Source organism: Danio aesculapii, chromosome 9 (assembly GCF_903798145.1).
Source record: "Danio aesculapii chromosome 9, fDanAes4.1, whole genome shotgun sequence".
Taxonomy (NCBI): domain Eukaryota; kingdom Metazoa; phylum Chordata; class Actinopteri; order Cypriniformes; family Danionidae; genus Danio; species Danio aesculapii.
In genome coordinates this window covers 47,687,078-47,715,038 of record NC_079443.1, presented here as the reverse complement: position 1 = coordinate 47,715,038, position 27,961 = coordinate 47,687,078, and the positions used below count along the sequence as shown (strand labels likewise).

The 27,961-nt window shown below is 38.2% G+C and overlaps 1 protein-coding gene across 1 annotated transcript in view; it reads right to left on the bottom strand.

Moving 5' to 3' along the window:
* The window catches only part of slc4a3 (solute carrier family 4 member 3), a 203,330-nt gene that overhangs the window by 120,323 nt on the left and 55,046 nt on the right, over positions 1 to 27,961 (bottom strand). The window contains exon 3 of the mRNA XM_056465898.1: positions 3,051 to 3,207. Within this exon, the coding sequence (XP_056321873.1) occupies positions 3,051 to 3,207 (157 nt within the window). The remainder of the gene's footprint in view (positions 1 to 3,050; positions 3,208 to 27,961) is intronic.

Below are 27,961 nucleotides of genomic sequence, written 5' to 3'. Positions count from 1 at the left end.
AAACAGCAATATTAAGCACATTTGTGGTAGTAGATTGAGCAATGCAGCCGTGAATGTGTGATTTGTCCTGTGCATCAGCTCTGCTCAGGATGCCTCACGGCTCTGCTGTGAATGAATCATAGACTAGTTTACACCTCCCACCACTGTCGCTACATGTACATGGAAACGCAGGCCTTGATTTAACAGGGCCAGGAAAGCGACTGGCACAAACGCAGCTCCACAGGAGTCCGGAGAATGTGAGACTGCCATTAAAAAGTCCTCTCAGGCTCCTAATGAGGAACAAAGTATCTGAATCTTCTAGCAGTCTGACACTCTGATGATTTTAATCTAAAAATCCTTTTACAATAATGATGTGTTAATTGACTGATCTTTGACCTCATTTACACCTCATATTCATACCTGTCAACCCTCCTGTTTTTACCGGGATTCTCCCGTATTTTACAGTTCTATCTCGCTATCATCCCGTAAAAGTATTTTCCCGTATTTTCAGTCTTACTCTGAAGGGTGGCAAATAAACATTAAAGAGCCGAGCCTCCCTATATGCAACCCATACCGTCGAACCACCAGGGGCCGCCCCTTGCTCTTAAATGTGAGTCTGTTCTGTGCTTTCGCTTTGTTTATGAGGATTCCCTTTCCTTTTCATTACAGGTGCCGTCTCCCCTATATATGCGATCCTTAAAACAGTCATATAGTGGTGCGTGACTGTCAGCTGACGCGGTCCATAGTGATAAATAGACGCTGTTTCCCAAACGGATTCTGTACACGCGATTTGAATGGGAGTGAAAGTCTGGGTTTTGGGTGCGTGTTTGAACAGACATATACACATAATTAATAACAATAATATCTAAAGATGTCGATCTTGGTGGAGTTTTTTTTTTAAACACAACTAATTTTGTCCTAAATGAGCATAAAAAGTTAAGAAAGCAATCAAATGATTTCATTATAATGTTAGATCTGTGCAGTTTTAAAGTGACACCTGTTATTTAATGTAATGAAAATAAAAAATCTAAATAAATAAGAGATTCATTCATTGCTTATTAACGGCTAATGAGATTTGATAGCTTGAATCTATTTCATTATAATAGCTTTTGATTTTAATAAGCTGAACTGTTTGCTAATGTATTTGCTGCTAATGTATACTATTTAATTTTTCTTTTGTAAATAATAATAATAAAACATATTACTGATCATTTAACTGTTTATTTACTACAATGAAACAGCTCCAAATGAACATATTTTGTAATTTGGGGATTATTTAAAGAGCCCATATTATGGGTTTTTGAAAATGCCCTTCCATGTAGTGTGTCACACAGCTCTAAGTGAAGTGAAATATCCAGCTAAGGCTTAAATCTGTAAGTGTACAGTGTTTAAAACTATTGATTCATCTATAAAAGAGTCGACTCATAGTGCTTCAAACGAGTCGTCTTGATAACGAGTCATTAGGTGTTTCGCGATGACGCAGCTACGAAACACAAGTAGTTGGGCGCGCAAACCCGGGAGATTTGAAACCTGCGGCCCCGCCCACTAACAGAAAAAAAAGTCTCACACACACACAGAGACACACACAGACACCGGTCGAATGAAGTCACGCTGTGCAGATGGATATTATGGACAGTCTAATCAAAGATGAAACATCAGCAATATAGCCTAGCCTTGAGCAGTTCTGAGTGCTTCTGAAAACTATATGCTTTCAAAGAAGACTTCTTCAGTTTGTTAAAGGAAGGATCAGTATAGACTGTCAGAACATGGATCAGTGCATCATGGATCAGTTTCTACCCCCATTTCACAAGTGTAAGTATGTGCGATTAAAACTGTTGCCTCGTTTACTCTATCTTGCACATGATGTATTTAGTTGTGTTTTGTTACTTGTAACTGCGTGTGCTGTATCAGGTTATCTCTTTATATTCTCATATCGCGTGTAAAGCCACGTTGAAAACGCGACGCGTGCCGCTTTGATTACGGATCATCAGCTGTTTACACACATGCAACGGACAAGTTTCAAAATATTTCAGCTCAATATTATTGTCTCCTAGTGTGTGTGTAACGCACGGGTATTCGCGGATATAACTGAGCGCCGCTCCTCTATGGACGCGCCGGCCCTGTGTGTGTGTGTGTGTGTGTGTGTTTGTGTGTGTGTGTGTGTGTGTGTGAAAAGAGCAAGAAGACTGTGACCTCCTCGCCAGTTCTTGGACTTTTTGCTCAATAAAATAGTTAGTCGTCAGTATTTTCTAGTCCATCGTCTGTGTTTACATTCACCCACTGGCAGCCAAAATCCACTATGAAGCGTGTGTGCACTGTGACTACTTTTATATTGTAGATTAGCAGCTGGGCATTTCACTCTGTCACGCGCTGAAGCCTTGTCCGTGTCGACCAATCGCAGCAGGCTGTCATCGGTCCAATCAGCGAAGATTAGCTTCGCGCTGAGGAGGGGTTTGGGAACAAATGAATCGCTGAACGATTCATATGGGAGTCGCTGGGATAATTAGGTAAAAATAAATGAAGATTATAAGACCATCAAAGTGTTTTTGACCTTGCATGCATATTAGACTGTTGTTGGAGACCCTTACAACCTAAATATGACCCTATTTCATGTATAATATGGGTTCTTTAAAGGGGGTGGGGTGGGGGGGTTCATGTCCTTTATTATGATGGCATATCTCTTTTTTTCTGACATATCCCTTATTTTTGCATGCCAATGTTGACAGGTATGCTCATATTACAGTTTTTCTCAACCGCTTTGGTGCATTTCTCACAACACTATTTACATTTGCACAACAGTTAATGCATTTCTCAAAACAATTAGTCATTTGTGCAGTCATTTAGTCAGACAATGGAAAAAAATCTGATAGAAAATACTATGAAAAAATATCCTTGCTCTGTTAAACATCTTGGAAAATATTTGGTAAAGAATCTAAATTTCACAGGAGGTCAAATCTAAATTTCTACTGTTTGTGATGGGTTTTAATTAACCAACATTGCATGAAAGTTTGATACCAAGATATTAGTTAAAACAGAAAGCACATATATTGCAGTATTGTTCAGTTACTCACACTCAAAGTCTTTCTCATTGTAACTGCGGCCCATTTTGTCTGCGCCGTTGACGGCAGACTCAGTAATGATGTCCCCAAACCTCTCCACAGACAAGGCCTTCTCCCATTCCTCATCTTCTTGTCCAGTTGTGGAGTCCTTCTCTTCCTCTGTCAAAACCTGCAGACGAGATCAGTGGAAACCACACAGTAAGCACCAGATGTTCCACATGCTGAAATACATTTTGCGGAAGTAAAGAAAATAAACTTGAAGCCAAACGATGTCTTCTGGCGCGCTCTGAGGAGTTTAAGCAGTTACGGACAGATGTTTTATGTTCTCCCAGCTTGAGCCACAACCACACATTCATTAGCGCTCAAGCAGTGTACTGCAATTACGGACACGTTATTGCCCATTTCTCATTATTTGTAGCCCACTGAGGATCAGGGCGTCACTCGAGCTTCTACACTGCCGTTAGTTCACTTTACTTATAAAAAGCGAGTAAACTGGTTACTTTTAAAGGGATTAGGGGAGAGCGGGGACGAAAGTAAAGCAGGACGAAAGTAACAAAGCGATTTTTTTGAAGCACCGACAACATTTGCTTTCCAGGCTCTAACAGCAAGCTCTAATTCAGCATGCAACCCTTGATAAAGCTGCCACGGTTAGGTCAGAATTTCAGTTTGTAGCTGCAGAAAGTAAATTACTGTGGTGGTTCTTTAAGCCTTGTTACAGTTTGTGTTTCTCTTTTCATGCATCATAGTAATGATCAATCTACAGGTTATTTAATGCAATAACACATCTTTAAAAGGCTAAACCCCCCGCCCTCCACCCCCCTTTTTTCACAGGGAAGTGGATGAGTCCAGCTTTGTTTAGGTGGGAGTGTCAAGTGGCGAAAGAGGGTAGGGTTTGCATTAAAATGGAAGTTTCATTAAGCAAACTACAGCTGATTTTCACACCGACAACACAAGTACAGATGCAGGGGAGACAGACAGTGACTCCGTTTACATGGACATCAGTAATGGAATTATTTGCATCAATCTGAATAAGACAATAATATGATTAAAGTGTTTACATGAGTTGCTTTTTGAATGTTCCTTTCATGAACCCGTTTTACATGTTATAGCACATAACTTGGCACAGCTCTATCCACATTTCCTCCAGAGTTTTATGTAATTTTGGGTGTTTTATTTTTAATTTGTCAACTTTAACTGCAGTTTGGCACTTTCACTTTCATTCAGTTACATTTCATTCATGCCCCAAAAATGTTCATTACAAATGTATTTTTGCTGCGTGTTTGCAGACACTGTAATCCACACGTGAGTCCAGCTGCATTCTGTAAGTTACTGTATAAGACTTAAAATTACCCACAATTCAGTGCATATTACAGTACAATATATTACTGGGCGTTTTTGCTGTAAATTATTGTAAAGGTTGCAGCAAAGTCTAATGGTGTGTTCACACCAGACACAGATGAAGCACGTTACATGTTAAGTCAATGCAAAGATGTATAGTCATCCCGCAGAGCGATTTGCACTAATAAAGCGGCATGAATTGAGATTTTGCGCATTTTAATGAACTTAATGTGAGATTCACTCAAGTTCTGAAAATCTGAAATTCAGCAACATTCGTGCTGCATTAACCAATCAGGAGCTTGCTCCTGTAGGGGTGGGATTATGACGTAGCACCTGTTGTTGGTGTCCTGAGGGGAAATCCTCCTGCCGACACTGGACAACAGTTCATCGAACTGGGCTCAGCTCAGTCTGAAGCACAGCTGAAAGCTTCCATCATCCAGGTACAGTTTCTCGAGGAGTTGATGAATTCACAGAGCTGGGTGCACCTCTGAAAGGATCTAGTGGACTTAGACATGGCACTGAATGAATCTATGCTATTTTTCAGCCTTCCTAAAGCACATAAACACAGCTATTGTCTCAATAAAATCCATGTTAGCCATTTAGCAACGAAGCTAGAGTCATCAGGCAGACAGAAGCCATGACGCTTATCCACGTCTGTTGTGAAGTAAATTTGGTGCGCAAATTAAACGGATTTGATGCACGAATGAATCGAGTAAACTCAAAATGTTCACACGTCTATTTAAGCGTAAATATTGTGATGTATTATAAAAAAAACTCCATTTGATTCTGGAAGGACCAGTAATATTTTAGATGCTCATGTGGCCCCGCCCACAGCTCCGCCTGTGGGAGACATCTAACATTAGGTAAAAAGAAGGCTTTGAAGAATAAGGCTGGGATAAAACACATTTACAGCCTACAAGACTCGCAGATCAGTCAGAGTAAATGTCATGAAGGCAGCAGGAGACCCGACAGCAGCCCTGCTGCACCTTAATCTAAATCCACAACACCTCTGTCATGTACAACATCCACCAAACAACAACCTGGCACTTATAGGAGACTGACTAATAGCAATCAACAACTGTCCAATCAACTCCCAATGGACAAAGTCAAGCCACACTCACATGATCTGTTTCACTTTTTCTTCAAAGGAACTCTTCTCTTCTGAAATGACATTGTGGACTAAGACTGACATTCTGTACCTTATTTTTAACCCATTTCATGATGTCGTTAATTCTTCTGCAAAACAAGCATGTGCAAACATCACGCTTCTGCATAATTATCCAGACCAAAAGGGGCAAATTCTGCAAAACTGAAACGAGATGGTCGAACGAGGCTCTAATTAAAGGAAACAAAGTCTTCTTTGTTGATCGTGTCCCTCGGCTTTGCGTAAATTAATGAGGACAACATTTCATTAAGCTCTCCATGTCTGCACGCTGTGTGCCTCTCTTTTATCAGCGCTGAAGTGCTGACTTTAATGAAGACACTGACCTGTGAAGTCAAATGATAAACGGCTCGCTCTGACAATAACGCTCGACTTGGAAATGAGCCAGTGTGGGAAGGAGACAGAGAGGACGCTGGGAAAAGCCCTATGTGCTGAATCACACAATATCGGCTTTCCCGCTTCTTAAAGATCTCTGCAGATGAGCTTTCTCTCTGTGAAGCATGATACTTTTTTTTTTAAAAGCACATTTTTATTCCAAATTTTCCCTTTTTTGCTTAATTTGTCTTTAATCAGGATTTTATAGTGTTTAACTGTCATGCTGTACAATAAAAAATCATTGTATTACAGTAATGAGACTCTTCTTATTACACAATACTTTTCACAAGACTGTTATGACGTGTTTAATAGTCATCAGCATCTTAAACCCTTGAAGGTTTTTAATAAAAATAAATAAATAAATGAATAAATAAAAATGTTACAGCCTTATTTCAAAATGGATTAAATTAATGTATTTCCTCAAAATTCTACACACAATGCCCCATAATGACAATGTGAAAAAAGATTTTTGTCTACATAAGGTCCCAGGGTTGATAGTGCATGTCAAAGCACAAACCAAGCATGAAGACAAAGGAATTCCCTGTAGACTTCCGAGACAGGATTGTCTCAAGGCACAAGGCTGGGGAGGGTTACAGAAACATTTCTGCTGCTCTGAAAGTTCCAATGAGCACAGTGGCCTCCGTCATCCAGAAGTGAAAGATGTTTGGAAGCACCAGGACTCTTCCAAGAGCTGGCCGGCCATCTAAGATGAGTGATCGAGGTAGAAGGGCCTTAGACAGGAAGGTGATCAATAACCCGATGGTCACTCTGTCTGAGCTCCAGCAGTCTTCTGTGGAGAGAGGAGAACCATACAGAAGGACAACCATCTGTGCAGCAATCCACCAATCAGACCTGTATGGTAGAGGGGCCAGACAGAAGCCACTCCCCACCTGGAATATCCCAAAAGGCATCTGAAGGACCCTCAGACCATAAGAAACAAAATTCTCTGGTCTGATGAGACTAATATTAAACTCTTTGGAGTGAATTCCAGGCGTTACGTTTGGAGAAAACCAGGCACCGCTCATCACCTGGCTAATACCATCCCTACAGTGAAGCATGGTGGTGGCAGCATCATGCTGTGGGGATGTTTTTCAGCAGCAGGAAATGGAAGACTAGTCAGGATAGAGGAAAAGATGAATGCAGCAATGTACAGAGACATCCTGAATGAAAACCTGCTTCAGAGTGCTCTTGACTTCAGACTGAGGCGGCGTTTCATCTTCCAGCAGGACAATGACCCAAAGCACACCACCAAAATATCAATGAAGAGGCTTCACAACAACTCGTTGAATGTCCTTGAGTGGCCCAGCCAGAGCCCAAACCTAAACACTATTGAACATCTATGGAGAGATCTGAAAATGGCTGTACTCCATTTGCATTAAATTACTAAAGAATTACCGCTTGTGCAAGGCGTTTGTAATGCAATGTCTATGGACAGGACAGTAAATTTGACGTTGTTCTTTCTTCTGGCTGCCATCATCAGTCTCACACATTACACCATCATCAAGTTTTTCTTTTATTATTTCAACAAATAGGCTGTACTCTCCCATTCACTGCGCTCTAAGTTTACCCAACTATGAAGACATCCGCTGCAGAGAAACCCGGAAATGTGAGAAGGGTCCATGATTTTAGGAGCATGCTAATTTTTACTGTCACTCCTGAGATAAACAACTTGACAAATTTTGTTCTTACAATGTATTTGTTATGACTTTAGCAAAAAAAAAAAACATTCATCATTCAGCTCAGTAGAGTGAGAGAGACAGAGAGGTTTAAGACTAAACTTTAAATCTGTAATCAGGGTTCCCGCTCTTTCATGAACAGCAGATTCAAGAACTTTCGATGACTTTTAAATTTTTAAATGAAGCACTGTTGTAATTTACACCACCAGCATGTGTAGTGCCATGAAAGTCCTTACTTGTACTTAATATGTACATTAAAAATGGGCAAGTAACGATGTTTTGAAAAAAATATAAAATATAAAATTTTAGAACAGTCAGGTTTAAAGAACTTTGTTGAATTTAATACTAATAATATTTAGATTAGCTCAGTGGTTAGCACTATCTCCTCACAGCAAGAAGGTCGCTGATTCGAGTCCCTGTTGGGTCAGTTTGCATTTCGGTGTGGAATGTTGTATGTTCTCTCAGTGTATGTGTGGGTTTCCTCCAGAAATATAGGTGAATTGAATAAACTAAATTGCCTGTAGTATATCAGTGTGTGTGTGTGTGTGTGTGTGTGTGTGAATGAGTGTCATTCATTCATTTTCCTTTGGCTTAGTCCCTTATTTATCAGGGGTTGCCACAGCGAATTGAACCACCAACTATTCCAGCATATGTTTTATGCAGCAGATGCCCTTCCAGCTGCAACCCAGTACTGGGAAACACCCATACACACTCACGCTGGGTTACCACAGCAGAATGAACCGCCACTTACTTGACAGATTTATGTATTTTTAAGTTTAGGTGTTTTATGTTTGGTAAAATGATTTCTAATTGTATCCTTAGTGATTGTCAACTAATTACACTGTCTCGTCTCAATAGGTGGATTTAGAGGGTTTTGCACAAAAAGCAGAAGTGGATTTAGCTGGTTTTGACACAAAAGAAAATTTACCTTGTTAAAAACCAAACAACTGTCTAAAGTGACATTTTTGAAAAAAAAAAAGGTATTTTATTTACCAGCTAATAACCTTATTATCATTAGCTATAAAAAGAAACTTCTGAACCTAATCAGAGGAGCCTGATAGAAAATGCTCATTTACAAGAATACATACACCTCTCTGTTCGTTCACCTCTCTAATTCTGCTCCTCTTGTGTAAATACCCATTCTTAATTACCATAATGTAACAAAAGACAGAAGCAGACAATGGCTGGCCTTTTAGAATATTACTTGTTAAACATTACTTCCATCGTTTCTGTACTTGCAGTGAAAATGCTCTTGCACTTCTGTAATAGTACAAATGTTAATGGCTTGAGCGAGACTGAGTGCAAATGCTTGCAATAAAGGTTACGGATTGCATCTCTCTTTATTTCAACTGTGAGCTGAATAGAATGACAATGGGATTTCAGTGAAGGCTGACAAATGTGTTTGCTCATTGCTAGCCAAGCACTCTGTGTAAACGACAGATAGAGTTACTGTACGTCACAGGAAACAAGTACAGGAGAAAAGCAAATGAATGTGTTTCCGGACCCATTATCATAAACTGTTATTGCTCTTACCTGAGCTGTTCATTTGAGTCAAATCTGTATGAAATTTAAGCCTAGGCAAGACAATGTTTTATAGAGTATATCTTATACACAATAGTAATTCAAACTGCTTTACATAAACATAAATGAATAATAAACCAAAGTAATTCAATAAAAGCCCATGTAACATCCTTGCAGGCACCTTAATGTCAGAAATGTGTTGCTGTACCATGACTGAGGCAGGCACAAAGATTTTATATGGCGCTGTTACCTAGTTACTTAGCTGGGGACTATTTTCAGGTGCCGTGCAATATTATTGCTCCTGCTGCAGCCATGGTACAGCACCAAAGTTGCTTGATTATTAAGCCAGAACGATAGTATAGTTTCTAGGCTAAACCTAAAAAAACGTGTTATTTTCTGTCGATTTGGTGTACTATGTACCTATAGAAATAAGTTTATAAGAGTTAAGCTTTATATAGGAAAATTATACAAACACCTTTTTTTAGCCATTTTTGAGTGAGATGCTAATGGTCCAATCTGACTCAATGATTTATGCTAAGCTAAGATAAGCTAACCTAAAAGTACTATTGACAGACTCTTAGATCGGCTAAATGGATTAAAAATGGTAAAACTGTATTTTCAGGTGTAATATTATTGCTTCGCAGCATGGTGGCTCAGTGGTTAGCACTGTCACCTCACAACAAGAAGTATGCTGGTTCAATTCCCAGCTGGGCCAGTTGGCATTTCTGTGTGGAGTTTGCATGTTCTCCCTGTGTTCATGTGGGTTTCCTCTGTTTTCCCCCACAGTCCAAAGACATGTTCTTTAGGTAAATTGAATGAATTAAATTGGGTGTATGGGTGTTTCGCAGTACTGGGTTGCAGCTGTAACGGCAGCCGCTGCATAAAACATATGCTGGGATAGTTGACGATTCATTCCACTGTGGTGATCCCTGAGAAATAAGGGACTAAGCCAAAGGAAAATTAATTAATTAATATTATTGCTTCTGCTGCAGTCGGTATGGCAGCAAAGTTGCTAGATATTAGATTATTGATTACAGAATGATAGTATATTTCCTAGACTCATCAACCTAGAATATTGCAACTTTTATCTGTTGATTAGGTGCACAATGTACCTATAGAAGAGTTCAGCTTTAAATAGAAAAATTATGGCTCTTAGCTCTTTTTTTTAACATTTTTGAGTGAGATGCTAATGGTCTAATCCGATTTAATGATTTATGCTAAACTAAGCTAAAAGTGCTATTGGTTGAATGGATTCAAAAATTGTAAAACTGTATGGAATTATCTTTGTAGAGCACATTTCGCACACAATGGTTAATTCAAAGTACTGTACATAAACATAAACGAATAATAAACAATTGTAATTCAATAAAATCCCCTATAATATCCTGGTGGCCACCTTAATCTCAGAACTTTGTTGACCTAGACTTTCATTTTCTGTCAATTAGGTGCATGATGTACCTATAGAAAGGTTAAGCTTTATATAAGAAAATTCTACAAGCTTTTTTTTTTTTACATTTTTGAACAAGATGCTAATGGTCTAATTCGATTCAATGGTTTATGCTAAGCTAAGCTAAAAGTGCTCCCACAAGACTCAACTGATTGACTGAATGGATTCAAAAAATGGTAAACTCAACTGGCTAACTCTAGGAGAGTAGTAAAATGAGGCTATTTTCAAAAAAGTGTTCCTTTAACATCTCATTGTTCCCCATCTCTGAAATCTGTGCCGCTGCGGTGAGAGTGTGAAGTTCATCTTGTATTCTCTGTCAACCTGAGGAGCTACTTGGCAAGGAATGTTTGAGGAGCTATCCTGGAGCTCAAAGGGCTTTCTGAAAATACAGGTTTGCCTGTTTAGACTGCTCTGGATATCAGGTAACTGTAGAGGCCCACCTGAGCTCTTTGTGTGAGTACAGAATACTCATTCATTCAGAGTCCCACTATTTAAAGTTAGCTCTGACCTTTCCAGGCAGCCAAAGTCCTTGACTGACACTTCCACCACTGTCTGAATTAGACTTAAAATAGCACTTATAAAAAGTCATTTTAATTTAAGAAGAAATAAAGTGGAATTCAATTTTAATTTATTTAATTTCTGAAATTTAAATGTGTCTATTTTAGTTGATATAATGTCCTTAATTTTTTATTGTAAAGCACTTTAGGTGTACAGCAAGTTAAGGATGAAGTGCATCCATGAGGTTGTCATTGCAGAATGAAGACAGACTTATTGACCTCGTCATGACTGTTCTTGAATGGCCCAGCCAGAGCCCTGACTTAAACCCAATTGAGCATCTCAGGAGAGACCTAAAAATGGCTGTCCCCCAACATTTACTTTCCAACATGACAGAACTGGAGAGGATCTGCAAGGAGGAATGGCAGACGATCCCCAAATCCAGGTGGAAAAACTCATTGCATCTTTTCCAAAAAGACTCATGGCTGTATTAGATCAAAAGGGTTCTTCTACTAAATACTGAGCAAAGGGTCTGAATACTCAGGAGCATGTGCTATTTCAGTTTTTATTTGTAAAAATCTGCAGAAATGTCAACAATTCTGTGTTTTTCTGTCAATGTTGGGTGCTGTGTGTACATCAATGAGGGAAAAAATTTACTTCAATGATTTTAGTAAATGGCTGCAATATAACAAAGAGTGAAAAATTTAAGGGGCTCTGATAACTTTTCATACCCACTGTGAATATTGATGTGATCATATTCACTGATGGTTAAGATGATCGGAAGTACAAATAAGTTTTAAAGTTAAAAACACTACAAATGCATTAATTAATTCTTAATATAATAATATATATTATCTAATTAATATAATACTATTTAATTTTACATACAATTTATGGAATAGATACGTTAGTTTTAGCTTACTGTAGACTGATGCAATACCTGTTCATGTCAAAACATCATTCAGTGTCCTCAATTCAGCTTGGGTTAACAAAACTCAATATTTCCCCTGAGCACTGCAGATGCTCTCAGTGATCAGTGTCAAGTGTTTCTATAACGACAGTGAAACATGGTACACATGGTCTGGGTGAACAAAAAGAACCACATAAAGCCATTTAAATGATGTAATGTAAATAAAAACACATACAAAGCTTTCTGAAATGTTATTGTGTGTGTTTTAAATAAACCTGTCACTTGAAAATACTTTAGTAAACAGAACAAGACACATGTGGCTAGCACGAGAGCTGAAGAAGAGACTTTAGACAGCAGTGAAGCTCAAAGATGCTGCAAAATGCTGGTGAGAGAATAGTGTTCAATAGTATTGACATTTGAAATGAAACAATATCACTTTTTTAAAGTATCAATTAGGAGTGCAACAATCCAGACTTCTTGGTTTTCAGTTTTAGGGTCACTGTTTCAGTATGGTAAGGTACATGATTTGATCAGTAAAAAAACAAGAGGCTGTCAAATAAAAACAAAGAAACCCTACAAGCAAAAAACTATACAAAATGAATAGAATATAGCAAATACTATTAAAATAAACAGTGCTAATTAGGTTTTTCAGATATCTAACGGTAGTTTTCAGTTATATAATTGAATAATATAATCACAAATAACACTGTATACAATCTTCACATAAATTAAATAAAGGTTAAGCATTGTTGAGCTTTATACAACAGTTCTGTCTGGATCTTGAATCTGATTGGCTGATAGCCATGAGATATTCTGCAATAAAAACACAGGTCCAGCCTCTTAACCCTTCACCCTTGTGTATTGCTCCGCCCACATACAGCAACCAAAGGACACTCTACAGTTTGACAAATATTCCTGCTGTTAGGCAACATAATGTAATTTTGAGGCTTTTTAGTTAAGAATGTAGTTGTTTAGATTGGAACTATGTAGTTTATTTATAAGGATAGTGCCTATTTTAAAATATTTATAATTTCTGATAGCCTAACTACAGCTGATCAAAACATTATTATACTGGTAAGCCTACCAGCCAACACCCCCATTTTCCCAGGAGTCTCCCGTGTTTTTAGACCAATCTCCCACAACCCTCCCATTTTATTATTTCTCCTGGAAAACTGATTGAGGAAACTGAATCTGAAATTTCACCCCCCCCCCCCCCCTTTTTTTTTTTTGTTACAGTCTGTAACACCCTCGGGTTGCCAACTTTGGTACAGTATCTGATTGCAGCAGCCACCCAAAACCTGGTGCATAATACAGTTACAAACACACAGTACAGTTACTTTCCTATCCCGGTTCTCAACAGTGTTATTCATAGACCTCACCCTCGAACACCCCCTCACCCTGGTCTCCCAGATTTTCAGAGACAAATGTTGGCAGGTATGCTGATAAGTGATATTCTAAGTCGATCTCTCTCTTTTGCATGTTGTAGTGCTGTATTTATACAGATTTATACCATATAATTGTAGTGTATTGACTGTGAGATGGGATGCACGCCTCCCACCAGTGCTGATATACAGCCATATTTTTATTTTTTACTTTTGATCAATTTTAAAAGCAAAGACAGTATGGAATAAGATTTTTTTATGTTAAGAAAATATGAATAGGTTAAATACAGAAAGTAAAATAAGTATTGAACATGATTTTTCCTAGTAAATTATTATAATTATTATTAATAAAGGAGTTGTTGACAAGAAATTTACTCAGAACCCTGATCTTCTTCTAGAATATAGTTCTTATTTTCTATTGAATTCAGGTCAGGTGATTGACAGGCCATTCTAGAATCCAGTCGAGAGTTTCCTTGGCTACGTTTGGGATTATTTTCTTCCTGAAATGTTCACCCGTGCTTAATCTTCATCATCTAGTAAGGTAGATGTTTGACTAAAGCTGCTAATATTCATTTACACTGACAAGAACAGGGATGCTGAAAATTACTGAGAGATCTCAGCTGCTGTCTGGGCTTTCCATGTCTTTCTACACCTCCCTTTCTTCATGTGTTCAATACATTTTCACTGTGTCATTTCAATTTATAAAACATAACTTCATTTGTAAGCGAATTACATTTGTTTTCTTTGTATGTATGGAATAATTTGGTTTAAAGTTTCAAATCAACAGCACCTTTAGAAATATATTTTCTGAGAAAAATTGTGATGTGTGCAATACTTATTTTGTTTGATGTATATGTCAAATTACACCAAAATACATATCATTAAAATATATTTAATTATGTCTAACAGTGAAAATTTTACTCTGTGAAATATAGAAAATAAGACATGCATAAATATTGCAATTATAGTTTATGTTGTACTTTTCTTGAAATTGTATCGAGTACTGTTATTTTTTAAAGTATTGTATCAAAGATAGAAATAACAGTATTGCGACAGCACTAGATGGGAGATGAGACGGTTTGTTTATCCCTGTTATGGTGAATCAGAGGCTTCTAAACAACTCCATTAGCGTCATTAAAGAGCTTTAGGCAGGAACGCGTTTCTCTCCTTTAAAACAGCAGATCATCCAGATCACTGCTGGCATTTCACTACAGCGCATTCACAGCGTCTGCCTGCACCGTGGTACTAGCCATGACTCACCATCACTATGGAAGAATGTTTCATTACATGTTTCTAAAAAGAGAGGAGAATGCACACAAAGAATGTCTGCTTCCTTTTCTCCAGGATTTCAAAAATAGGTCAACAGCAGGTCAAATGCTCAGCTGGTCAGAAAATCTTTCATTTGTTATGATTAAAAGTCAGGATTATTCCACAAATTATTACTTTAATAATTCTTTTGAAGAAACATTGGTGTCGAGTTTTAACATGTCTGAAAACAGCACAGTTTTGTTACTTTATGCAAAGAAAGGTCCTCTGAAGTGCCTTGAAATGAGAAACTTTGTTCAAAAAAGTGAAGCATATGGAACTGCTCAATAAGCCAAAAATGTTTTGTTGTTCAAGGAGTTTTTGTGACGTGACGTTTCAGCAACCCAGGCTCGTTAAGGATATGTACCCAGGTCTACAATTCTGGGGACAATGAATTACATAACTGGAGGTACATCTGTTTGCAATTTTTGTTTTTGCAAAACCATCAGAGGCCACCGTGTACGCTTTTTTAAGATCTCAAATTTCTCATGCGCGTCCTGTTCTCGTGCAAATCCACCAGAGGGCGCAATATACATTTCAGCCGACCAGGCCAGCTTGATGTCGACTGACTTACTGACTGACAGCTATGAAGGCAATTCCATGCCAAAAATAATTTGAGCGCACTGGTGATTTTCCGCACGAGGAGAAGTTACGTACGTGCACGTTGAACTGATCCACTGCGAGGAAACGGGTGCTCGTGACCTCATTGTAAACCCTCACTCATTATCTGTGCACACGATGCACGCTCTCGCTAGCGAGGTCATGCCTACAGCGCACGATCAGTTCTCACCGCTCGCTTGCTGGCTGGCTCTTCTTTCAGCTCACGTGAAACTTTTTGGATTTTTGTCAGTCTTACGACAGGACTTGGTTTACTTGTTATATTTAACGAAGTTTGGGATTGGACATTGGTTAAAAAACCATGCCATTCAATATAATAATACATGTAATTTGCAAGTCATAATCATAAGAAACTTTATGAGATGCTTTCTGAGGTTTTAATCTCGAGAAACTGTCAAATAATAATGATTAATCTTCTAAAATAATGACTAACATTCTCATAAAAATGACTTTCTTATTAATCTTATTAATTGTACGGGCTCATACATTTGTTAACAAGAACTTTGGCAAAATAATACACTGTGACTGGGTCAGGCACTCTTTGCTTCAAGAAAATGGAATAAAACCAGTTCTATCTAGGTAACTATCTTGGTATTTCCTGCATTTTGTGTTTCCGGTATTGTTAGCGCTGCGACCCGAAATGTTTGGAGCTTCCTCACCTGGGTCCAATATGCTTGGGTCATTAATATTAGCTGCTGAAGGCGAATCAGTGAGTTGTTTTTATGGAGGATGAATTACAAATTTGTCTATTTTTTGGTCAGCCATGGTATAAAATGAACTAAGGCAGCATCATTAGCCGCGTTTCCACTATCGCGCCTAAAGCGAGCGAGCCAGGGCGAGCCAAGGCCAGTCGCGTTTCCACTATCACTTCCGGGGCGTAATCGGGCCAAAGCGGGGCTTCCTTGGGGGCAGCGTCCGGCCTTTTTCGGCCCGCCGAATACCTTGGGCCAAGGAGGGCCAACTGGGGCTTCGGGGCGGGGTTACGTACAAAGGCGGAGTTTTCCTGTCAGGTAAAGAGGAGACAAGATGCTTTCTTCCCTTACATTTGTTTTGCTATCGTCGTTCTCGTCGCTCGGCTGCTCTTTTGCGCCTTGCAGCCAAAATCTGTGTTTGAAGTAAATGCCGCCGAACTCGAATGTCCTTATCCAGGGATCGCTGTCTGGCCTTACACCAACAGACTACAAACAGTAAAAAAGCAATCGCTTCGGTGTTCTCCATCTTCCAGCTCTCGTAGTGATGCCAAGTTGTGTTTGTGGTTATAATTTGAGTTTTTTGTTCCCGCTGAAGTGGGCGGGTTGTGTGACGGGTTGTGTGACGTTTGATTCGGGGGACGTTCTGGGGGCGGTGTTTGCGTGAAGCGCTGCGAGCAACTAGCCCGACAGTGGAAACGCGACATGATTTCGGCCTCATTTCTCAACCTCCCGGGCTATTGGCCCGGCCTGGCCCGATTAAAGCCCTGGCTTGCACTGGCCCGATAGTGGAAATGCGGCTATTGTTCTCATTGTCCACTGCTGAAGCCCCCCCACAAAGCTCGCTGAGGCCCCCTTGTGGGCCGGGACCCCCCTGTTGGGAACCACTGCCGTACAGCACCTGTCTGGTTTGTTGAATTTTACTTCTATGCTGATTTACCAAAATGACAGTGCTTATTATAACAGTTGGGGATGATCCTTCGAGTAAATATTTACATTTTCATATGAAAATGTATGATTGTAAAAAGGAGGCAGGGCAGCAAATCCTGCCCTGACATTGGGGTGATAAGCAAATCATACCAAATTGTATGAACAAGATTGTACAAATTCCTAGAAATGAACACTAAATCAAAGAGTTGAATCTTAGTGATATATTGTTAATTCTATGTTTAATGTTTGTTTCTGTGAATTTTGTCATTGCTTTAATGCACACTAGCATATAAAGAACCTTAAGACTAGCATGTTGATACTGACACCCCAAAAAAAATCAGTTTTCATTTCTGGGGATTGGCAAACTGTTGTGAACCATTTTAGAATTAAATCTCAGTATATTTCACATGATGCATCAGTTCATTTGCGCATCCATGTTTGTTTTCCTTTCATCAAATTGGCTAACACATCTCATGGTGAATCTTTTGCTAATTCTGACATCACATCTCAGTTTCCAGGTCCAAACACTAAATAAGTTGACAACAGTGAACAACAAATGCTCAGAGTATGGTGCAATTCCATTGAAAACCATATTTCCATGCCTGATCTCAGATGGTCAGACAGTGATTCATCTTTTATAAATCATGTAAATGCTGGTGTCTGGTCCAGAGACACTGTAGAGGTTTTCTAAAATATTGGCTTTTAATGATGACTAAACTGTGGTCATACAAGATTATTGAGATTTGAGATGTTTCTCAAATAAAATGAGCAGAGGCTTGAACCCAGAAACATTATTCCATACTTCACAGTAGGGCTGTACAATATGACAATATATTTCATATGGATAAAATAAAAAGTGTATCATTTCATATTATGCTCTATCGTGGTGTCACAAAATATTGTTTACGATGACACTTTTCAGAATTTATTTGAACAATATTATACGCTAAACTGGGGAAGAAAACAGAAACCTCAATAACAGCATTGTGCTCTTGAAGGTGCAATGTTTATGTTTTGCTTTATTTAGCAATAGTTTTATTTTTATGTTGAAACTGTAATAATTAAAACATTTTTGAAAAGTGTTTTATTTTTGGTTTGAATTTATTTTATATTTCTACATTTTTAATCAAGCATTTGCACTGAAATTTTGCATAAAGTGATAAATATGATCCTATATAAACTAGGAGTAGATTTCTGAGTATATGCACAGGTAAAATATAAAACAGTCCCTTACATATGGTCAATATATACAGTTGAAGTCTAAATGAGTAGCCATCTTGAGGATTTTTTAAATTTTTCAAATATTTCCCAAATGAGGTTTAAAAGAGCAAAGAACGTTTCCCCGTATTTCCTATAATATTTTTGTCATGATCACCAGAGATCTAATCTAGATAATTACATATCTGTCACTGAACTGGACTAAAATGCACCTCACACACACCAGTTCCTGATTACATTCACACAGCTGGTAGCTTATCATGGATTGATTTTCTGGACTTTACATTCACCTCTCACACACTTTGCTGAGTCTTGTTTTTGTAACTTTACGAAGCCTTTCCGTGTCTTGTTTTTCCCTGCCTTGTTTCCTGACCCTTACTTTGTGTATTGTTTATGCCGTCTTCACCTGTGACCCAACTACGCGTTTTGGATTACCCTTTATGTTACCGTTTGCTCCTGCTTGTGACCATTGCCTGCCTGGCTACTCTTGAATTGGATCCTCAACTGAGTTGCCAGAACTGTATTTGGTACAATTTTCTTCTGGAGAAAGTCTTACTTGTTTTATTTCAGATAGAATAAAAGCAGCCCCATTAGAACAAACAATTGTTATACAATGATTTGCCTAATTACCCTAACTTGCCTAGTTAACCTAATTAACCTACTTAAGCCTTTAAATATCACTTTAAGTTAAATACAAGTATTTTGAAAAATGTCTAGTCAAATATTATTTACTGTCATCATGGCAAAGATAAAATAAATCAGTTATTAGAAATGAGATAATAAAACTATTATGTTTAGAACTGTGTTGAAAAAATCTTCTCTCCATTAAACAGACATTGAGATTAAACAGAATAATTCAGGACTGATAATAATTCTGACTTCAACTGTTTATATAAACTACTAAGTGCTTGAATTCTCAGAAATGGTACTACATCGTGACATAAATCTTTATAGGGATATGAGATGACTTTAATTGTAATATGAGACTTTTGTCATATCGCCCAGCCATTACTCAAAGCTTAACAAGCTGTCACGTTCAGTCCATCTCTTTCTGTACAGTAAATTTGATGCTGAAAGTGCTGTAATGTGAAGATGGATGTGTCCCATGAGCAGGTGGCATCAGGACTGCGGAGGGCAGTGTTTACTCCAGCTGTGTACAGCACTATGAGATCATCTTCACCATGACAACATGAGCTCAGACCACTGAGAATAGAGAGAGAGGGATCGGTCTCTGCTCGACCCTGTATACTGTAAACACTGATAACTCTCGAGGACCTCAGGGGAACGATTAGAGCCAGACATCTATTCCAGGGACAGTCCACCCTCTGCCACACCATCTCACTTATTTCAGTTAGAAAACAGAGTAAGGCTTGGGAAATTTGTGGATGCATGAACTGGAGACACAGACGTACAATTGAATTTTTTAAAACAAATTTCTAAACATAATAGTTTTAAGAACTGATGTCTAATAACTGAATTATTTTATCTTAGCCATGATGACAGTAAATAATAGTTTACTAGATATTTTTCAGTATACTAGTATTCAGCTTAAAGTGACATTTAAAGGCTTAACTTGGTTAATTAGGCAAGTTAGGTTAATTGCCCTGCAGGCAAAGGACATCAACAGGACGTCAAAATGATGTTGCACCCAAGCGGCAACCTCCCGCCCTTCCTCGGGAAGCCAATACGGAAGTAACTGAAACTGCAATTCATCAAAATTCCGCTAGTCCTGGCTCCATAAAAGAGCAAATTGCAATTGAGCCCACTGTTAGAATGGCCAACTTTACAGCAGAAAAAAAAGGTGTTTACAGCCTGGTACAAAGAATGTTTTTGGTTCATATAGCTATTATTACCCTCCATGACAACTGTGAGGGGGGTGAATTTTTTTATAACTCATCCATTTCCTTTATATTAGGTTATATTAAGTTTGCATAAATAAGGGCATGGCCACTTGAGTGACAGCTAGGTCTCGCTGGTCGCCGTCACTTCACCTCAGCTGAATCGGGCAGATTAGCCACTGATCTCGGCATATTCATCGTATTTTTGTTTTGTTTTGTGTGGCTTTACACAGTCAGCTGCCTTTTGGGATTATTTCTTACAATTATCAGATGATATGGGATGCTGTGTGCACCTAATTGTGCTCACAAACAGTTCACGTGTCCTCCGTTTCCCATGTGAGTAAAGTTATATACTTGCATACCATCTCTATAAATGTATTTGTTTTATTTAAGATCATTTATCATTAATATTTTTCTTAGAACCCGTAAAGCACTCCAGAATGTGACAGATTGATTAGCTGTAGGCTCTAGAACAGTCATCTGAAGCGTTATCATACAGTATTATGCCTGGATTTCATAAATAGTCTTGCATTTACTAACACACACTATATTAGAAGTGTTTGGAAGTAATTCACGTTTTCCTCCTGTAGAAAAACGTCATAAGAACAATGTTTAGTGGCTCAATGTATTACTACAGTGTTTTTAAAAGTCTAAACACTTTATTGATATAGTGTACAGCCAAGCACATGTGGTCAGAACACAAACGAGTCGCAGGTAATAAAGTATCAAGCGTTTCTCCCAAAGTAAAGTCTGTCTGCCAGGTCTAAGCAAAGTGCCAGCAGGTGTCTGTAGCTCCGCTCACTCTCCGCCTCTTTGCCCTTGTTTAGTATCCCGCCGTGGGTGCGATGACGCGCGAACAAAATGGCGATGGTTGGCCGCGCCTACTTGTAGCTTCTTTTGCAGTGTTCAGAAACCTATGGGTGACGTCACTGATGCTACGTCCATATATTTTACAGTCTATGGTTGCACCCCAAAGTACCCCAACATCATGGGGACGTTGAATTTTGTTTGGAAATGAAAATCGGGTTGACAACAGAACCCAATGTCAGGCCGACGTCAATGTCCAATGTCCAACCTAAAGTCAACATAAGATCAACCAGATTTCAATGTCTAATCATGTTACATCTTGACATTGTGTGAACGTTACCACTATGACTTCTATCAGACGATGGATTTTGGTCACTTTCCAACTCAACCTAAAATCAACCAAATAGCAATGTAATTTGACGTCGTTATTGGACGCCAAAATAACGTTGTCCTTAGACGCTGGCTAGACATTGAATTTCGGTCACCTGACGTCATGACCTATATCAAGCCTAATATTAACGTCTAATGATGTTGTATGCCTGCTGGGTAGGCAAGTCATTATAGCGATGGTTTTTTCCATAGAAAATCAAACAAATATTATTGGAAAAAAAAGGGCTGATAATTTTGACTTTAACTGTAAACATTTAATCATTAATCATACATGACAAACAAATAAATAAATAAATCTCATGAGGTTTCCAACACAGGCTCATTCTGAAAACGTAGCCCTAGATACATTCCTGGAGATCACAAATATGCAGCCAGAAGTATGTATGGTTGCACGCCATTTTTAAAACAAATGCTACGGGGGTGGTATGACACTATTCATTTTCGCGCTTACCAACTGATCGCTTACTTCCGTGTGGACGACTTTCCCGCTGTGACCAGTTTGTCCAGTTAGCTCGCCATGTATGTCGGAGGACTTGACAGAGAGGAGTTGACCACGATTATGGGATTCGAGTTCAGGGAAGAATGATTCCAGAAAGTGGGTAAGACAAAAACAGAATCCAATAAGTAAGTAGAATAAGTAAATAACAGGGTGAAAATGTGGTAAAACATGCTAAAAAACAGGTCTTTTCTTTTTTTCTGGATTGCTTTTTAAATTTGTCGGTTGGGTTTAGGGAAGTGGGTGGCTGAGTCAGTCGATCGGTCAGTCAGTAAGTCAGTCGACAGCGCGAGAACAGCAGGCACGAATGACACTCACGAGAGAAATTAGAGATCTGAAAAAGTCTACACAGTGGACTCTGGTAGATTTGAGAAAACAAACACTACAAAAAAACATAGCTTCTGGCATGTATTTGGTGCTCCCCAGAAATGTATATAGAGGTAAGTTTTCAGAATGAGCCTGGGTTGGAGGTTTCTTATCAGTTTGAGAGACTAAGAGGCTTTCACATACCATTTTTAGTATCTTCTACTTCTGCATGACTCAGTGTGTGCAGCTATTGAAAAAATAAAAAAATAAATTATAATAAATAAATAAATAAATATTGCCTTGGAAACTAACTGATAGGTTTTAAGTAGGGATGCACTGCAATTAAAAATCTGTGTCAAAACCAAAAATTCTGGATCCACTTTGGATCCGTTTCTAATGAAAACAAAACAAACAAGTCTTTGAAATAATTACTTATTATTTTATTTAGTCATTTAAAACCCAATATATTAAAATATACTAATTTAAAAAACGCAAGCCAATAAAATAGCCACATTTTATTGACAGTAAACCTTTATTGACAGTGAATGAGTTGAGAGGCATCATTTTACCAATGTTGCCATGACAGCATAGTAGTGCTCTTGCAAGCAGCAACAGCAAACATACTACTTACAATTGTGGGCACAATATTTGAGCTGACTTTGTGCAGTTCATGCATAGATATGTATATCTGTACATGAATGGAATATTCACAAAGCGGAGTATTGAGAAACTTTAAAATTAGACCATGGCATGCATGCTCCACTGCTCTTGTGCTTTGGTCGGCGCAGCAACAAACCACACGGTTCATATTTTAGGCTGTTTTCTCTTTTGGTGCAGCCCTAATTTTGACTTCTAAAAAATTACTAAAAATAAATAAATGAAATAAAACTGAATTGATGCTCAATATAAATAATAGGCGGAAAATTCAACTAATAAAAACGACAACGACACACAGCACTAAACAATTAATCGAGTTCAACAATTTGGTGTATGAAACTGTCTGCCTCTCCCACCTCCATTCACAGGGATCTTCACACATTCGCCTGTGCAGAGTGATTTCTGTGTTTCTGAGTCACCATTGTGGACTGCAATGCAGACGTAGAAATTCAGGCTGGCGGGATTAAACTGGTTTATTCCACACTGCATTTCTGGTGCATTTTATGATTACTGATGAAAAGAATATTATTGCTAAATAAATCTACTTCTGTCCTCCCTGTTGTTATGTGTATATACAGTGGAATTCAAAATGATTAGCCTTCCTGTAAAATGTAAAAATATTTACACAATATTTATATTTTAAAAAAAGTGTTGTTTAACATAGAGAAGATTTTTTTTCAACACGTTTCAAAACATAATAGTTTTAAACACTAATTTCTAAGATTAAAAATTTCTTTTTTGTCTTTGCCATGATAACAGTACATAATACTTTACTTGATATTTAGCAAAATGCTAGCAGAAAAGTGCAATTTAAAGGTTTGTTTAAATTGTTTTAAACAGTGGTTTGTTTTGTAGCCAATCAAAACAAAATTTCTTAAGCGGGCTAATAATATTGTTCATCAATATTCTTTGGATTCATCTTCAATGCCTCCTCCATCTTACCCCAAACATGCTCAAAAATGTTCATGACTGGTGACTGGGCTGGCCTATTCTGGAACACCTTAAACGTCTTTGCTTTCAGGAACTTTGATGCGGAGGCTGAAGTATGAAAATGAGCACTATCCTGCTGAAGAATTTGCCCTCTCCTGTGGTTTGTGGGCTGTTAATGTTGCCATCCACTCTGCAGATCTCTCGCACGGCCCCATACTGAATGTAAGCCCAAACCATGATTTTTTCTTTACCAAACTTGACTGATTTCTATGAGAATCTTGGGTCCATGTGGGTTCCAATAAGTCTTCTGCAGTATTTGTGATGATTGGGATGCAGTTCAACATGATTCAACAGAAAAATCTACCTTCTGCCACTTTAACCAAATGAGCAACTAGAAGTCAAGTATTATTTGTTGCTCTTACAACTGGGATCAATGACAAGACTTTTGTCAGATAGTATTTATATATACCACATTTATATATTTATATATATATCACAGGAGGGCTAATAATTTTGCCTTCAACTGTATGTGCATGTTGCATTATGATACTAGCCCCTTTCACACAGTAACACCGGTAAATATCCGGAAAATTTCCAGAACAACTTTACCGGTAAATTCAAAAAAGCGCTGTTCACACAGGTGAGGACGTTACGGAAATTTTCAGGAAAAGACCATTCACACATTCATTCCAAAATACCGATAAATTCTGTCATAATAACCAAAAATGACCTCTAAATGGCTGCACTTGTATTTGTAAATATCTGACTACATTACAAACTCTGTGGATGGATAAGTATTGTGAAAACCCTCAATGAAAACATATGGAGGAACACTTTCACATGTCGACATGTACATAATATGTGTGTGTTTCATGTGCACATGTGTCAAGCAACTGAAGGTAAACAAACAGCAGTTTATCATAAGCATTTTATCGATAAATTTTTACACAGTTGGCATTAAGATGGAACATAGAAACGTTATCTGACCAACATCTAGCAGCTAAATGTGTCTGGAAAAAAATTCAAAGGCTTTTATCTTCATAAACAGCACGGATGTGAATGCGTATGAATATTCTGATTGGCTAAAGTAGACGTCTTACGTCAGCGCGTTCTAGACGTGAACTACTAGATCTAGATATTCCTTCTGTGTTCACACAGTGCAGCATTCCGGCAAATTACCAGTAATGTTACAACTTCTCTTTCCAGAAAATAGCTGGAACGAATTTACCTGTATTTTCAAATAGGGCCTGTTCACACATACAGACCTTTGCGGAAAATTGCCGATAATTTTCCGGAAAGGTCTGTATGTGTGAAAGGAGCTATTAAATATTGTTTTAATATTAATTTTAATATATAACAATCAGCATAACCATAAAATTCATGGCGACATTGTATTGTACACTGAATTGATAGCATGTAATTAATTTTTGCCTAAAAAACATTTAAAACATTTTAATTAAAAAAGGTTTAAAAACCACACTCTGCATACAGCAGGTAATGTGTGTGTTCTGCTGTCACTGTATTTATTGATAAGTAGAAATAACCTGTGGTCAAATATTCGGCGTGCAACTCTGGACTGAAACATCAGCACATCAATCACCGAATGTTTCTGTTTACTCCACCTTGCCAAATCCTCTTACTGCTATTGATTTCTTCATTCAGTGTTGCTTTTTGCCAACTCAGAAAGGATGCGCTGCTTGTGGCCAACATACGGAATGCTGATTATTGTTTAGAAAACAATAAATGTGCAGATTAACGTGTATATTTTGTCTGTGTTCTATCACATCGTGTCTCCTGCACACTGTTTTATCACCAAACATTCGATTCTCTTTGCTGAAACTTGATATGAGGAACTCGACATGCCAAATGGCCATCCGCATGCAGGTCCACACAAGGCAATTAATCTGCTATCTGATGCCAGGGTGAGCAGATTGCTGCCTAAAACCATCCAACCACACTTACTGACAATATGTCAGCTGAGTTTGAGGAAATAGGCTTTAAATGCTGCAAGGCTCCATGTATGGGTATTAATGAGGTTATTTTCCTTTATAACTGCTTATGATGATGCTTTTGAAAGGCTCATGTCATTAGATTCTTACTTTCTCTTATTCTCTGAGAGTTAATTCTCAGATCCAACCACACAAAAAACATTAAAATTGAGCTAAAAATAGTAGAAATTGATTTTTTTTTTCTTTTTCATAATCACATATCTTATAAGGTCAGAATATGCGGGAGTGCACGACGTAAAATCTAAATTCCATCAAGAAAAGACAAAATAGTGATATGTAAACTCAGAATTCTGATGGGGAAATAGAAGTTTCAATTTAAACTCAAAATTCTGATTTAAAAAAAGTCAGATGTGTGAGATTTAAATTCAGAACGTTGAAGGGGACAAATCTTGATTTTGAAACAAAATATTACAACATTTACAACAAATTTGCAACATAGCCTGATTCTGAAAATGCACCCCTATGTACATTTCTGGAGATCACGGATTATGTAGACAGAAGTACGTATAGCTGCATTTCGTCTTTAAAACAAACGATACGAGGCGGTATGACTCCGTTCCTTTTCGCGCTTACTAGCTGACTGCTTATCTCCGTGTGGATGGCTTTCCCGCTGTTACCAGTTTGTCCAGTTAGCTCACCATGTACGTCAGCGGAATTGTAACGCAGAGAGGAGTTGACTACGACAACAGAGTTCAAGTTCGGTAAAGAATGGTTCCAGAAGGCAGGTGAGACAAAAACAGAATACAAACAATAAAATAAACAAGTACATAACAAGGTGAAAATGTGGTAAAATCTGAAAATGTTGTAAAAATCAAGCGAGGACTTTTCTTTTTCTGGATTGCTTTTTAAAACTGTTGGTTGGGTTTAGGGAAGTGGGTGGGTGGGTCAATCTGTTCTTTTGAAAACACTATTGGTTGGGTTTAGGGGGGGAGGAGGGTGGGTCAGTCGATCGGTCAGTCAGTCAATCATTCAGTCAGTCGACAGGAGCCTCTGGTGGCGAATGGCACTTGTGAGAGAAATTTGAGTTCTGAAAAAGCACACAAAGCGACCTCAGGTGGATTCACGTAAACAAAAAACTGCAAAAAAAATGTAGCTCCTGGGACGTATTTGGCGTTCTCCAGAAATGTACCGTTGAGGTCAGAATCATTCGCCCCCTTTTGATTTTTTTTTTCTTTTTTAAATATTTCCCAAATGATGTTTAACAGAGCAAAGAAATATTCATAGTATGTCTGATAATTTTTTTTATTTCTAGAGAAAGTCTTATTTGTTTTATTTCGGCTAGAATAAAAGCAGTTTTGAATTTTTTAAGAGCCATTTTAAGGACAAAATTATTTGCCACTTTAAGCTAATTTTTTTCGATAGTCTACAGAACAAACCATCATTATACAATAACTTGCCTAATTACCCTAACCTGCCTAGTTAACCTAATTAACCTAGTTAAGCCTTTAAATGTCACTTTAAGCTGTATAGAAGTGTCTTGAAAAATATCTAGTCAAATATTATTTACTGTTTTCATAGCAAAGATATAATAAATCAGTTATTAGAAATGAGTTATTAAAACTATTATGTTTAGAAATGTGTTGGAAAAAATCTTCTCTCTGTTAAACAGAAATTGGGGGAAAAATAAACAAGGGGGCTAATAATTCAGGCGGGCTAATAATTCTGACTTCAACTGTATATATTGGTATGTTTTCAGATTCAGTCTGGGTTGGGAAAATCGTAATTGTGAGATGTAAACTCATGAGACCAAATGTCAGAATGTCAGTGCTCAAAACAAAGATCACAACAACACAAAAATCATAATTGTAAGACTTAAACTAGTAATAACTGGAAAAGTAAGAACTGTGATATTCAGAATTTTTAAAAGTCTGAATTATGAGAAGTAAATCTGAGAAAAAATCATCAAAACTGTGAGATGTAAAACCATAATTTTGAGGGGAAAAGTCAGAATAATGTATCATAAGAATTCTGCATACTTCTAAACCAACCCAGGCTCATTCTGAGAACGTAGTCCCGGGGACGTTTCTGGAGACCGCGAAATACATAGCCGGGGGTACGTGCGGCTGCATTTCATTTTTTTAAGCGAACGCTGCGGGGCGGTGTGACGCCGTTCCCTTCGGCGCTCGCCGGCCGGCCAGCCGGCCGCTCGCCTCCGTGTGGAGGGCTTTCCCGCTGCAACCAGTTTGTCCGGTTAGCTCTTCGTGTACTCGAGGCGCAGAGAGGGGCTGACCACGACGACGACGACGACCGGGTTCGAGTCCGGGGAAGAGCGGTTCCAGGAATCAGGTAAGAAAACAAAAACAAAATCCAAAAAATGAAGCGAACAAGTTCGTCACACGGTGAGAATGTGGTCAAAATCCGAAAACGTGGTAAAAATCAGACGAGGGCTTTTCTTTTTCTGGACGGCTTTTGTGAACCGTCGTT